The sequence below is a fragment of the Anarrhichthys ocellatus genome, unplaced genomic scaffold (genome assembly GCF_004355925.1).
Source record: "Anarrhichthys ocellatus isolate YVR2014 unplaced genomic scaffold, GSC_Weel_1.0 scaffold9, whole genome shotgun sequence".
NCBI classification, from domain to species: Eukaryota; Metazoa; Chordata; class Actinopteri; order Perciformes; family Anarhichadidae; genus Anarrhichthys; species Anarrhichthys ocellatus.
This window is the reverse complement of record NW_022280039.1, coordinates 9618053-9633049: the sequence shown is the minus strand read 5'-3', so window position 1 is coordinate 9633049 and position 14997 is coordinate 9618053. Positions and strand designations below refer to the sequence as shown.

At 42.5% G+C, this 14997-nt stretch overlaps 1 protein-coding gene across 19 annotated transcripts in view; it reads left to right on the top strand.

Moving 5' to 3' along the window:
• kcnt1b (potassium sodium-activated channel subfamily T member 1b) overlaps positions 1 to 14997 on the top strand; it is a 63102-nt gene that overhangs the window by 6739 nt on the left and 41366 nt on the right. For 2 of the 19 annotated variants that reach the window (XM_031849343.1, XM_031849342.1), the window contains exon 1: positions 7941 to 10279. The exons of 16 other annotated variants lie outside the window; for them this stretch is intronic. In XM_031849343.1, the coding sequence (XP_031705203.1) occupies positions 10134 to 10279 (146 nt within the window). In that variant the 5' untranslated portion in view covers positions 7941 to 10133. One more of the 19 variants, XM_031849344.1, reaches the window with a different exon arrangement.

Sequence of the window (14997 nt, the reverse complement as noted above, 5' to 3'; positions counted from 1 at the left end):
AGACCCTGAGATGCTAGAATATGGCAATGAAGGAGACTACGTGATATTGAATGTGTAGTCTTATGTTCGTGTGTGCGCGCGCATGTTTCATCCAGAGATCCCCTGTGAATTGTTTTGCTGATTGCTATTCAATTGCAAAGGGTAATTAGGGTTTGTTGCTGGGCTACCAACGCATGTATGCCTATGTGTGTGCGTGTGCGTGTGCATGCTAGGTCTTGTCACAGAGCTACAGTAATTCACAAATGCTGACAAAACAGCCATTGTTTCTTCAAAACAAGTAACAGCTGTAAACTGTAGCTTATCGGACACGCATCTGCACAATGTGTGTTGAGAAACCAAGATGCAAAAAAGAAGAGAACACGATTATTGATGGTGTGTTATGGCGCTAATTGCTATTTTCCGAGCTCCGGAGTGGAAACGGAAGCAAACGACTGAGCTTTGGTGACACTCTATTTCTTGGTGGTTGATCATAATTTCTGATGTTGATTATTTCCTGTGCCGATGCCTTGTCAAGTGTAAAGCCTCAAAACAAATTAACCCCCATAAAGAGAGCCCCACTCCCTGCCCTGATGGCCTTTCGCATCCGTTTCCTGGCATCTGTCATAGTTTGCTATGAGAGTAAAAGGCAGTGGGCGGAAAGACTCACTAAACATTGCTAGAAGGGAGTCTTTCCTGGCATCTGTCATAGTTTGCTATGAGAGTAAAAGGCAGTGGGCGGAAAGACTCACTAAACATTGCTAGAAGGGAGTCCCGTTATGCAGCAGGGAGAGCCGTCAGATGATCAAACAGGTTGTAATTAAGATTGTTTGTTCTAGTTATCCAAACCAAATATCATAAAAATAAAGGTTTGTGCCACATATAGAACGTCCAATTTGGACTAGGAATGAGCGCTGCAGAAACCAACGTTTACAGAAGCGGATCCTGACACCATCCGTGGGTGTTTGATCAAGTCTTCCATCATGGTGTATGTTATATTGGTGTGTATATATATATATCTGTAGTATTATATTGCGAATCCTCTGGCGGGGGAAAAAAAGCAATTTGAGAAACTAACCATTTCTTTAATGCAGCAAATGAAAAACTAGAAACTAGACGCCCCCTCCCATCACAGGTTGTGAGTAGTTCAGTTGAAGGGTATTGTTCCTCACTCATTTCAAAGAGATGTAACCGTATTTCACAAGAAAGAAGAAGGGAATAGAGAAAGGTCTGAAAAATACACATTCATAACATTGTGAAGCAGAACGTAGTTCTTCGGTTGTTGGTCCGTACCAGGGTTGGATTGACAGCTTTCACACCAGCCCAAACAATCGTACTAGCCAGGAAAAGGGACCCCAGTTTGTTTTTACTGAACCATTCAGTTTAGCCGTGTAAGCACCTGTAATGTCTCCAAATATCCAGAAAAACAGAGCAGAATTTTCCTTTGTAACAATGTGAAATGATTGCACTCATGGACCGTGTCTCTTAGTTTGTTTTTACAAGTTTTATAACTTTCTCAGCGTGTGTCGCTCCAACAGTGTGTGTGGGGGGGGGGGTCTCCCTCCTGAGCTGTCATTATCTCCAGGGTTTGGTGTAAGAGGGCTGTAATTATGGCTTGGCTGTGTGGGTGGTTGGGTGCTGAAGTCATGAAGGCTGACAGCCAATTGGACTGCGAGTGCTTGAGTATTGTTTGTGCAGGTGTCTGTATGTGCTCACGTGTGTGTGTGTGTGTGTGTGTGTGTGTGTGTGTGTTCACCTCCTGAGTGTCTGATTATACATCCGAGTGTGTGTGTACGTGGGCTTATTTCTCGGTCTGTCAGCCAGCGCAGGGGGGCAAGCCTCAGTCAGCGTCGGAAATAGAAACGACTAAGCCATCGAACACTTTTATACATACCGACAGGGTTTGAAAACGGAGAGAGCATCAGGATGAAAATTGGTTCCATCTATCTTTCCTCTGCGTGTCTAATCTTGTTCCGGTGGGGGGGGGGTTTCTCTCCTCTAATCAAGGCAGGATGCTGATGGGAGTATAATGTCGACAGAGTGAGGAGTGTTAATTGGTTGCTGAATCAACTCTAAACACCTCCTCATGAGTCAAATAGTGGCACTTGGAATGGTGACCCAGCACTGACATGTTCCGCTGTCGAGCAACAGCTCGTCCCAGACACTGATCGTACACTCGTACTGCCGTGAAAATGTTTTATCTCCAATATGACAGCTTTACAACAGCCCATAAGAGGCCTTGTTTTTAACCTTGGTAATCATTTTGAGTTGATTTAGATTGATTCTGGTATATTTCATAAACCAAAGTTTACCCCAGACCACAGAATCAAACTCCAAGTGGAAAAAAGAGAGAGATTGCACACCGATTTTGGCAGCAGCTGTTTGTTTGCACTAATTCTGTGGCAGAAGCGACTGCAGCGATTTGATGCCTGGATGCTTTCCACCTGAGTTTAGGAGGGTGTTGATAAGACGGAGAACAAAGACACAGACGGAGAGGAGAAGCAGAAGAAACATAAAATCAGAGGAAGGCACAGTTATCAGTGACACTAATGTGAAGATGATTAGGTCCAATAAGTCACGGAGGACTTGAACGCTCGCAGGCTATGTTTACCCTGCAGGCCCTCATGCTCAATGACAAATTCTGGTTCATGTTGCAGAGAGGATCGGTAGCTTAGTTTTTGTAACACTGTATGTGTGTGTGCTCTCTGTTTATGCATGTATCATAAATGTACATTTCTGATGATAACTATCGCAAACAATATGTCATAAGAACATTTTGTATTACTGCATACAAAGGGCTTGGTCTCATGAAATGCATAACAGTGGTACAATTGCTTTAGTTGCATCATACATATTTGATTCTGGTTTTTATTTTTATTTATTTATTTATTTATTTTTTTTGAGATTTGCTGCATTGTGCTGCATTTTCATACTGTAGAATATAATGTTCTGAGTTTTGCACACAAAATTCCAATTTTGACTCGATGCAGTATCTCCCTCAGAGGAAAACAAGTGAGTTTCCTCTTAAATGTTGTGTCCGGTACTCCGGTACAGCTTGCTCTAAGGTTATGGCACCTGTGACAGCCGAGGGTTAACCTCTGGTCAAGACGATGCAGAGTGATTATGGACTTAGGACAAATTTCATGAAATAACACCCCGGGTAAAAGAGGGGGAAAACCACCTTGGACACTGAATTGTGACCCTACCGTTTCCCAACTCGACGTACTTGAAATGCTGAGTGCTGTCGCTGGTGACATGCACGGTTCCGCTTAGCAACCAGAGCTTGCAATTTAGACCATAGGTGGCATTAGTCACCACCATCAGCACAGAGTGGGTGGGCGACACCGCTAGACTTGTTCTCATCAGCAGCGGAGTGGCTGTGTGTCTCCGGCGTGCTGTCGGTTTGAGAATTGCTGTTGTTATTGCGGTGAAGCAGAGGCCACGAACGTGTTGTCCACATTCTGTCTGTTTCGTCACATTTTAAGGGTGTAAGTTTGAGGATTTGTGCCGCCAGTGAGCAGAAACTCTAATGTGAAAAAGTAAATGGTAAAAAAATGAAGCCGAGGCATTGCATTCCTGAAAATGTTTAATTTGGATAATTTCAAAGATTTAGTTCCCCTTAACACAGTGGAGGTATTAGTGAAGGCAGCAGAGCGTGCTTAAGCCGAGAGGAACGAGTGTGCATCTCTCCTAAAGCCTTTTATTGCTGTTCATATGAAACCACATTACAAAGGGATAAACACGAACATTCAGAAGTGGTTGCCAGGCTGAAGTAGTGCAGCTGTTGTCATGTTCTTCACATGGTCCCTCAAAAACGAATCCAGCAAGTCGCTTGTTCATCCGTTCTTTGTTTATCTGGACCTTTTTGTGCTGATTCCCACCACAGAGCCTTTTGCCCTTCAGCGTTCAAGTCTTGGTTCGTTGGTCCCTCAAGCTCAACCAACATCAGTTTGTCCATCATCTGTACTTTCAGAGATGACCTCCAATCAGCCTTGATTCTTCCTAGACAGCTAAATTACCCCCCTCACATACAGCAGAGGCGGCTGGGAGAGCACCACATCATGTAGCATCAGAATGTGGGCAATAAATGTTCACATTGATTTATTTTGGGGTGCACATTTTCTGTCTCAGGGATAGCTCAACTGGGACGGACTATTAAAAGTAGGCTACAAAGAGAGAATTATCGGAGGGGTTGCCGGAGATGAATAAGATGTCATTTACCTTTCAGGATCTATTTCTCTTATGGGCCTTTACATCTTTGTGCCTGGAAATCTCTGGTGTATTTGCTGTTTTATTTCCCACGCTTTGTGTTGCCAACTTAATTAGCATCGGTGGAGTTGGCTTGTTAGGTTTCAACAGGCAGCTGTGATGATGGAGGCATTTGGATGAGGTTGTCAGCACTGTAGAGGGGGGGTCCCCTAGTGTCGTGGGTGTTGAGAGCTACAGCGTCACTTAGGGGATTATTCAGGAGTCACAGAAAACAATTCCTTCCACTAATTCAAAGTGATTCAATCAAATATGCAAGGTCTGAATGCTGAAGCTCAGTTGAAGTGTAAAACATTAACTTGTTTTTTTTAACAGTTACAATTATAATCGGCAACAAATTATCACATAGAGGTCTCTTAGTTGCGTTTGTTGTGAGGTGCTGATGAACTTATTTGCCTGTTTTGTTTTGGCCCCACTGAAGTAATCAGGAAAATGTTTCATAATGAATAAAGCTGCTGTGCTTCACTGATCACGGACGTGCAGCATTATTTTATTAAAGAGCCCAGTTGCAGCCTCTCCTACTGTCTGTTTGCTTCGACACTATAGTACCTCATCCCGGCATTCAGTATCATATAAGACGGATATCGGTACAGTTTATCTGGCTGTTTCAGATGAATGAAAGGGACAATGAAAGATACTTTCACTCATTAAAACCACATTAGTAATTACTTTTTTTTCAAAGGCCCCAAAGATAGGAAAACAAGAACATAAAATGTTTGTGTGTGTATCTATCTATCTATCTATCTCAGTTCATCCATGGATCAATACGGTCTGGGCTGAGATTAATAACTAAAGAAGACATTAAAAGTTATCCAAATATGAAATTTTGCAGCTGTTTCTATCTACATCGCAAATAAAAGCCGATTGTCCTATTTAATGCAAATGAGGATGGCACCACCACGGCTTTCTGGCACATCGTCATGCTGGGAGCTGTTGTTTTATTCATGAAACTGTTGAACGTGGCCTGTTTGTGTCTTTTAATGTGGCCTAATAAAAGTGCCTGCATATTTCCAGACAAGTTTCTAAGGGAAATAGTAGTTGTATCCTAAAACCCCAAACAGTCGTATTCATTCTGTTTTATTGGAAACATATATGAGTAAATGCTGCACGCGCTGAAGTAGTGTTTCTTTACGGTTCAAGGGACTCCCATCTTCATAAGAGATTGAAAGGAATGATGTAATGGTCCCATGGACAAAATGAAGACGATGACTTTCCCTGCGACATCTTCATTTTTGGAAGAGAACTTAAGGTTATGACTAGTAAATGGGTAGTTAAAGCATTTTTTGTTTTTTTTGTTGCACGAAACAGCCGTTGGCCAAACAGCAGTCGGCAAGCAAAAGCATCCCTGTGTGCACGGCACTCAAGTGCGTGTGTGCACTCCTGTATGTAAGCCTGCCAGTGGCATTGGCTAGACTTCTTCCTCCTCTCTGGCTATGCTGTGCACAGGCAGACAGCTCGCCCACAGCAGCGCCAGCTCACTGCCTTAATATGTTTTGACAGAGGAAGCATTATCGCAGTTATTGACGCCCATCTGCAGCACGGAGGGAGGCCTGGTTGCTCACCAAGACTGTGAAATTCTCCGGCCCATCAATGGCGTGTTCTCACAGGCAGGATGTAGTTCACAAATTAAAGTCACAAATGTCCCATATGTTTACTCTATCGAACATATGCAAATTCCATCAATGAAGAATGTAAACACAGTTTTCATCCAACAATTAAGGTGGGGCAAAATGGCCTTAAAATCTCATCCCATCCGATTTTTTTTTTTTTTTTACGATATACAATTACCTTTTTACATAATTATTAACTAGGCCTAGAAAAGAATTTCGAGGCAGGATTTGTAAAATGTGCTGTTGAAGTGAAAATCCACTTTCACTTTTAAATGTTGTCCCAACCATGTATTCTAATAAGTTTTTTTCGCCCAGCTCTACCAACAATATGATCACATGTTCCCTCAACTGCATGTTTCTGCAAAACTGTGACAGCAGTGGCACTTTGTTGCAGCATGGTCTCTTATCAGCTCTGTCTCAAAAATACTCTTCCCTTTTTTTCTTTTTTTTTTCTCTGTTCTCATTTTTTGATCTCAGTGGCTGGAAGTTGGGATCTGGAATTTATTCAAGTTTACGTGCCAGGCTCTTCAGAGTGGAATGCTTTACCAGACATATACTCAGCTAATAGGCTTCACTGCAGCTCTCTCTCTCTCTCGCTGGTTTTATATCCCTGCATTTTGCTGCACTGTCGAAATCCAGCCAAAAATAATGTATGTAAATATACCAGTGTGATTATGAAGCAACTCAGTTGGCTAAACATAATGCAGTAATTCTGGAGCTCTGGCTACAATGGAAATAAACTGCATCCCGTAAGCATGCATCCAACAGGCCTGTAAGCTCATAATAATGAGCTGGAGATGAGAAATATTACCCGGTCTCAAATTACTACTGTATTCATGTCTGGCACAAAGGAGTATGGCAACTAATGCCAATCCAGTATTTGGATGTACATTTGAATCCTGTTTAATGCTCTAGGGTTTTTTTTTTTTTTGGTTGTTTTTCTCGTCATTGTAGCATAATCTGTTTTATTTTACTCTGGCCGTGGTGCAGGTCCCAGCAGGTATTGTGATGTACCTGAAGCATGTGAAGTGGTTGAGCACCTTGTTCAAGGGCGCTGCATTAATACGACCTAACGAGAGATGAAACCCAGGGCCGCGCTGCCACCTGTGTCATTAGATAAACAGTACATTACGTCGGCACTGGCTGATGCCTGTTTGGGGTACAGTGTCATTTTGCTGCTGTTGTCAAATCAGATCAGACTCCCACAATCTGCAGTTCTCTACTTCCCCACAGAGTGTCTCTGTGCTCAAGTCTGTTTCTAGTGATGAACTTGCCTGCATCCTTTTCTCTATCATTCGTCCACAAGCACTTACAAGATGGACATAGTCTCATTAAGAACATATTTGATTTTCACACATGATTAAATAATAACAAATTGTTCGTTGTTCTGCATATTTTTGTTTCCCATGAAATGCATTACTGTTTTTAAGTGCTGCTAAGGATAGGAGAGGAGAATACCCTTACTATTATTTACACGGAGGGAGTTGACTCGATGCATACATATAACATTATCACCAATACCTTTACAGGCATACACGCATTAACAACAATGGGTTAATCAATACAACCAGAGTCTGCTTTATGCCAGGAAACACCAAGCTGCTCCAATGAAACAGTCGGGGCTAAGTAGCTTGCTCATGTACACATTTACACCAGCTGTTTAGAAAAATTAAAATCCCTAAATTGTGCTATCCAGTCACAGATTAAATATGCATCCCTCTCTTTGCAGGCCCCACCTCTCTAATCCCAAGGCAACTATCAACACATCATTTGATGCATTTCCTGTAGGCTGATCTCCAAATGCCATGTTCAGTAGACGTGGGTTGTATTATGTGTTTCCTAAATGCGTTACTAATGCGAGTTGAGTTTATGTGGCTACTCTGGCTCCATTAGAAATAAACTGGATCATGTAAGTCTGTCAATAAGGCCTGTAGATCATGATCAGGAAATGAGAAATCTGAACCCCTCCCTCTGAGATCGACCCATGATGTCATCATCAGAGACCCAGAAAACCCCGGAGCCCACCTGGTCCTTCAACCCACTCCGGACCGTGGGCTCTTTCTGGAGCGATGCCGGCCAAAGGTGGCTGCCACAGATCCGCAACAAAATTGCATGCTTCTGTATGCAGCCTGCTTGCAGACAAAATAACGTGATGCAAGCGCATGGTGCATAAAGTCTTCCCAATAACTAATCTCGTAATTATCCTCAGGGGAAAGTTGCTTCTTGATCAATATTCCATGACCATTAAATCTGTGAAGCCCTTAATTGTTGTTTTCCACGGAAATTTGTAGGAATGTGAATCATAGATGAAGCTCTACGCGGTGACGATATGCTCGCTCTCCCACCTTCACCATAATTTCCCAACAATAAAGACCCATTTAGAAATCTTCAGGGTTACATTAGAACTAAACTGCATCCTGTAAGCCCATGACTGTCAATAGGCCTGCAGATAATGATCAGGAGATGAGAAATATGAATTCATATCTGGCACAGAACAGTATACAGTAAGCTGGCCATTTATACCAGCTGAAAACATCGATATCATCCATGCATTGTCTACTGTACACCTGACCTGTTGTACAAACACTTTTCTGATTCATATAAAATTACCCGCAAGGCTACTGACGAAGCCTCGTCACAAGTTAAATACAGGATATGTCATGACGCACTTAAACTCTTATAAAGGGTAACCTGGTAGTTGCGCTGCCCCGTAGTCAACGCCGTCACCTCACAGCTGGGATGTATTTTTATGGTCCCAATCTGTGTGATCCTCTCCCTTCTGTTTGCATGTTTCATTAAGGTGCTCCAGTTTCTTCCACTCTCCAACCACAAGCCCTCTCCAACACTGAATCAGTAAAACCAAAAGGACTTTATCTGGCTCTCTAATGTAAAGATTCTCTGTTTGGTCTCGTGGCCCACAGGCTGTGATGCACCAATCCAGTATCATCCCGATACTGAAAGGATAGCCAAAGCCTGGGTATCCTATCGGCTGATACAGAGAACCAATCCACTGTTAATTAAAAGCTGTATGCCTCACTGTGTGGAAGAGTGTAAAGAAACATTAGGCTTGACTGAAACAAACATGACTGCAACAACTTTCCTAACTTTGCAAAACAAAATGTAAATAAATGTGTGTATATGTAATGGAAAGTAATTTATTCATTTTGATAAAGGTATCCAATACCGTCTCGGCCTGTCACAGATAGCCGATCCAGCTATTTGTATCAGTATTGGACAGATATCAGTATCGGTGCATCTCTGTGACCTAATCTGGGTCACACTGGCAAACTATAGCTGTAAACCCAATTTGACATGTTGAATTGAATTGATGAAAACATGTTTCATTTTGTATCTTTGCTTTTACTTAAACTGCAGCACATTTTCAAACTATAATTCACTTTATAGTTATAAAGTATAGCAGTTTGTTTTGAAAACTGCTGCTCAGTCAAGACTTGTTTTCTTAAAAATGATGCTGATTGATAATAATCTATTGAATTTATCAGTGTTTCTGATGATTCTTCATTATTTAGGAAACGTATAGGAGAGATGTGACGTGTCTCTAAAGCTTATTAACTTTCTGGCTTTTTGAATTTACCTGACGGATATCATGTGTTGTGTAGGTTTCGCTCCAGGTGTCACGTGCATGCAAATGGGCACGATCATGCCATGGGGTGTTTATCTAGGCCACCTGCTCGTGTGTCTGTTGCATCTCATTATCCTGGTGAATCGTGTGCTACGTAGCCAAAACGATAACATCAGCTGCACGCAGCTGATACATGAGGATCGGCCGATAGGGAAGTGAGGACTGCTTGATTGGCATAATTCGATCTACCTGTGAGACATTCGGTGCATGCGCTTTGAAACAGTAATCATAGCAATGATGGACGTGATTGAATAATTGGCACGTTGGTCAGATTGAAAGCAACCGCGGGTCATCACGTCTGACACTCATCATTATGTAGCTCGTTGGGAAGCCCGTTGCTTTAGCCGTGCGCTTGACGCTCCATCGTGACGACGTGTGAATCTCAAAGACGCACGGGGGGGACCTCACATGTCCATCGGGGATGGAGGAGAGCTCGGCGTGTCTGAGGAACCCGTGATGCGGCAGGGAGGGAGACGCTCTCCCTCCGCCTCCGTGCAGCACCAGTGAAGACAGGAGATGCGGTTTTCTGGTGGAGTCGGTCGCTGAGCGTGAGCAGCCGCTCCGACACCAGCAGGAGGAAACGTTTCGGCCGCTCTCTCTCTCTCTGCTGGAGGGTAACGCTCGGGAGGCGGAGAGCCATGGCAGGCGCCAAACTGACGCCCTCTCCCTCGGAGATCGACCCAGATGTCAAGACGGAGGCGCAGAAGACCCCCGAGCCCACCTGGGTCAACCCCTCCAGTCCTCTCCCGACCGCGGGCTCTTTTGGGAGCGATGCCGGCCAAAGGTAGCTGCCGCAGATCCGCATGTTTCCGAATGCAGCACGCTTGCACACATGCTTGCATCCACCAAAAAATAAATGTGATGCCAGCGCGCGGTGCATAAAGTCTCCCGAATAACTTGGCTCGTAATTATCCTTATAGGCCAAAAGCTGCGGCGTGATCAACATCCCATTACCATTAAATCTGTTAACCCGTTTGTTGTTATTTCCCAGGGACATTTGTAGGAATGTGCAATTGTTACGGGTGGTAGGCTATTGTCCCCATTGAGGTGAAACCAACGATTCCAGTGCGCCACTTTATAAGTCAGTTATAGACAGACGGCAGCATGATTGCAAACGCTTCTGCCGTCAATCATTTCCTCTCGGTATCACAGGGATGCACGTATTTAATAACTGCAGTATATTGTGATTACATAATTCAGTGGATGCTGCATTCCCATTACAATTTGACAAACCCCATTTTTTGATAGGGTTGTAGAATGTTACTATGCCACTGCATCTAAAGCTGAAGTTGATTTTTGACGTAATACAACCAGATTTATATGAAACAAAAATGCAAACCACAGGAGATTGTGTTGACATACCTGCATAAAGCCTACATACGTGTAAGCCGGTCTGCACTGCTCAATAGAATCGGCATGCAGACTTCCTCCATCAGGACACTCTCCTGCCATTTGGTAGACAAATTAGATTGTGGTTTGTGGGAGATGGGCTGATCCAGTAACAACTGATGGAGTTGTTTTTTCTGTCGGAGAGCTAAAAGAACTTGAGATCAGCAGATATGCTGCCATCAAAGCTCAGATTGGCACTCTATCTGCAGGTTATACGAGGTTGGTTTGGCCAAAACAGGAAAGATTCTTCTTGTTTGGCAGCGTTTCAGAGACCACTGCACAGCCAATATGCTGGCGGTGCGGCGTGTTCTGTCTCAGTATTGACGGCACACATTTTTTCATTTTTGCGTATGTTTTGTGGATCAGAAATTTAGGATCTGTAATGCAGTAGCATTTATTGTGTAATGCATCCGTTTGATAACAGCAGTGGCATTGGAAAAACAAACATTTAGTTCACATAGAATGTCGGTGTCAAAAATGGTATCGATTAATACATGTGATGCAGTAAAATAATCTGGCAGATTATCGTCACTTCAATCCTAAACCATGAAGCTCTACTCGGTGACGATTCTTTTAAAAAACGTCTCTCCCTCCATCACTATATATACCATCAATAATAAAGACCCATTGAGTAATCTGCAGGGTTTCAGGCACACCCCAAATACATAATCTCTTTTCACTGGGTGCCATGATGTGTTGCAGAGTGGACAATGTAATCCCATACCAAGAGAATGCAGACGGATTGGCTTTAAAAATGGGTTAAGAATACTTAAAATGACTCTGAGTAAGGACCATCTTTTTTTTAGTTGTCTTAATTTTTCTTTTATAATGACCTTCTTTAGACAAATACAGTGTATTGTGGGGAAGGGCACAACTTCAAGAGGTCTTGTGCTCTTTTGCACCATGTCTTTAATGTCCAGCACCTTCTTAAATGGTGAAGGTCCATATGTGTTCATCATGTGGGATGTATAGATGAATTTGTAGCTTGTTTATGGTGAGCATGATGGCAAACACAAAATTCTCCTAATCGTTTTAATGATCGATCACAGTGAAGATGATGAAGACAGGGGGCAGCTGGCCATCAAAAACTAGCAAGAATTTAGACATTCATTACGAAAACCTTTTTCATTGAGATGATGCTGACATCAATGAAAGTGATGATGATGAAGCTGGCAGCGACGGCAGTGTCGCGTGGCAATAACGATCATAAACGACGATGCAGATGATGAAGCTCGTGTGATGGTTGCAGATCTGTCGGAGCGATCAAAGTCTTAGTCTTACGAAAGCCAGCGAATCAGCCGACACCTGCTCTGAACATGCTGAAGGAAGAACAGACTGGCATTGTCACGCGTCAATATTGTTCAACTTCTGGAAGCCAGACTGCTTGAATGGTGATCTAATAAGGATGGGGCTGGAAAACCCTAAATGCATCAGTTGGCCAGTTGCCCTGAGCAACCAGACTTGGACCCCTGTCAGCCATTTAGTAGGTTACCACTCTTGGCAACAAGTTGTTGTATAGATTAATGTTTTCCTTTGATCACCCTCCTATCCCACTGCTTTACTTTAGTATTTTACCTTCCTGTGTGACGTGAGCTGGCCGGCTGACAGGAGGCTCTCAGGACTCGGAGATGTATAGGTTGTGAAATGTAATCAGCATGGGATTTGTGTCCAGCTGGCTCGGGAACCAGAGGATGTGGTGGGAGGAGTGAGTGAATCAATAAGCTGGTCCTTTGTGCGACACAAATTGTAAAGAATTGATTGTGCATAACTTACAGCAGCAGTGCATCTGCTTGATGTTTGTGGATATAGGATTCTCTCTGCAGTATTGACATTCACTGTAGATAACAGGCAGTAAAGACACTAAGTGATGTTCAGAGGGATCATACATCTTTTAAACACAATTTATTTTGGCTCCATGCTGCCTCGCCACCACATTTCCTCTTTGTGAAAAGTGTATTTAGAAAACAGACGTTTGGTGTGCAATGAATCAAAATGTTTGCTCACAGTGGGAGCTGTGAGCAGTGTTCTCATTAATGCGAGACTAGTATATTACACGGGATGAATTGAGTGTTTTACTGGATACAGGCCAACAGAGTAGCAACTTGATAAAACGCCGGACTTTTCGATTGACTGATATGCAGCATCGACTTTATATAGTTTGCAGACATTTCAGCAACACTGAGCTTTCTACAGAGCTCAGTCTGTCAGTCCAAAGCACTCTGCTTTTCATAAAGTTATGGTTTTTAAGTTTTTACATTCAGAAATGCCCCTCAATATCACAGCTACAGCGAAGTCTTTGATTTTTGCCATTCATGTTTCCACTTTTTGATTGATTGAGGCTTTGATTCCTGAATTAATTTATTAATTTTCTGTCCATGCATTTTTCAATTGCTAGTTGAACAGACACATCTGGGATGTGCACTTTAGACTAAATGTCAAGCAGAAGAATGTTTTTTTTTTAAATCTTTTTAGGAGGAATCAGGGAGAATCTCTGCAGAAAAATGGTCGTTTTAAGAGCATTTGTAACAGAATAGTTACTGGTAACTTAAATCTATAACAATTAATATGTCATTCAGTATTGATTTAAAAAAAGTTAGCAACATTTTGATAGCTTCAACTACTTTAATGTACTTTGATTGTACATTCTTGTGCACCAAAGCCGACTTTTGTCTTATTTAGATTTACTTCTCCGCTGCTCTCACACACACCTTTTTGTTATCCCACTGCAGACACTTTGATGCAGAAATCCTCTTCAAATGGAGCAGTGTATTATGCATCTAATACCGTAATTTAGATGCATTTAGGGTGAAAAATGAACTGTGAATATCCTGTTAAGTCTGAATCCACATTTTGAGGTTCCGCCCCAACAGCTGCCTTGGGTAATATAGATTAATCTACAACAGCTAAATAAGGATTTATTTTGTTCGAAGCAGCAGTCAGTTAGGAAATGGCTGGAGGGTAATGGACATTTACACTGTTTAAATAAATACTAAGACAAGTGTAGCTGTAATAACAGAGCAGCAGCTCGCTGGAATAGAAGAGGATGTGTTATTTTGCAAACCTCTTGTCCTTTGCCTGTTTACAATCTCAACTATTGTATTCTCTTTGCAGATGGATGTTTGCCTTGCTGTGGTTGCCTTTAACGCAGCATGTTGTTTATGTTTGGCTTATCATTAGTACTTTCTCACAATGACAGAGGAATAATCAGTTTCCCAGCTGACAATGATTTTAAGGCATTTCCTAATTTATTTCATCCACAGACTGCTAAACTATGTGTCTTCTGCCCTTTTTGTCTTCACGTTTATTTATAGCGCCCTGCTTTCACGGAACAATTAAACTCTCATTTTGATTTGAGTACCCGAGGTTTAATGAGGGGGTTTTTAATGTGGTCCTTGGGGTAAATTGCATGTTGTCCGTAGTTATTATTCATTCAGGATGAAAATATCTCAGTGATTGACTTGAGAGTTGCAACCCGAAAATAACGAGTGCTGTGGTTGCCAACGCATAAACAAAATTAACCTTTAAAAATACCTTCGATATCAAGAGAGAACATCTAAAAGCATGTGTTAGTTAAGCCTGTCGCACTGAGATACCCGTGGGTGCTTGGCTGCTTGATGTACAAGTGTACATGCACGAAGTAATTGTGCACATGCATTGGCCAAATCATCGATCGCACACGTCGTTCACTTGCCTTGTCTTTCCTCCTAAGAGCATTTTAACAGAATCAATTAAAGGGGCGTAAGAATGCGAGGATGTGTGATGATTTGAGCGAAGCTTCCAAACTGAGGGGCTCACACAGCCAGCGCTGGATGTCAGATGAACTGAATCTGGGCCGTGTTCCAGAAAAAGCTCACAACCTGTGCTGTGCAAAGTAGCACCAGCACAAACCTTCGTAATCTGAGTTGCGAGCGAGAAACGGAAGGAGAGCACTCCGGTTGGCTGAGATGCTTGGTAGAGAGCTCTCTAGAACGCTGTTGTCATTGAGTCCATTATGTTTCTGGTGTTTTCATCAGTAAGCTGCACATGCTTAGAGCATCAACAAGGGGGTGTGCACAATATCACAAGCACCTTTTATTTATTTATTTATTTATTTATTTATTTATTTATTTATTT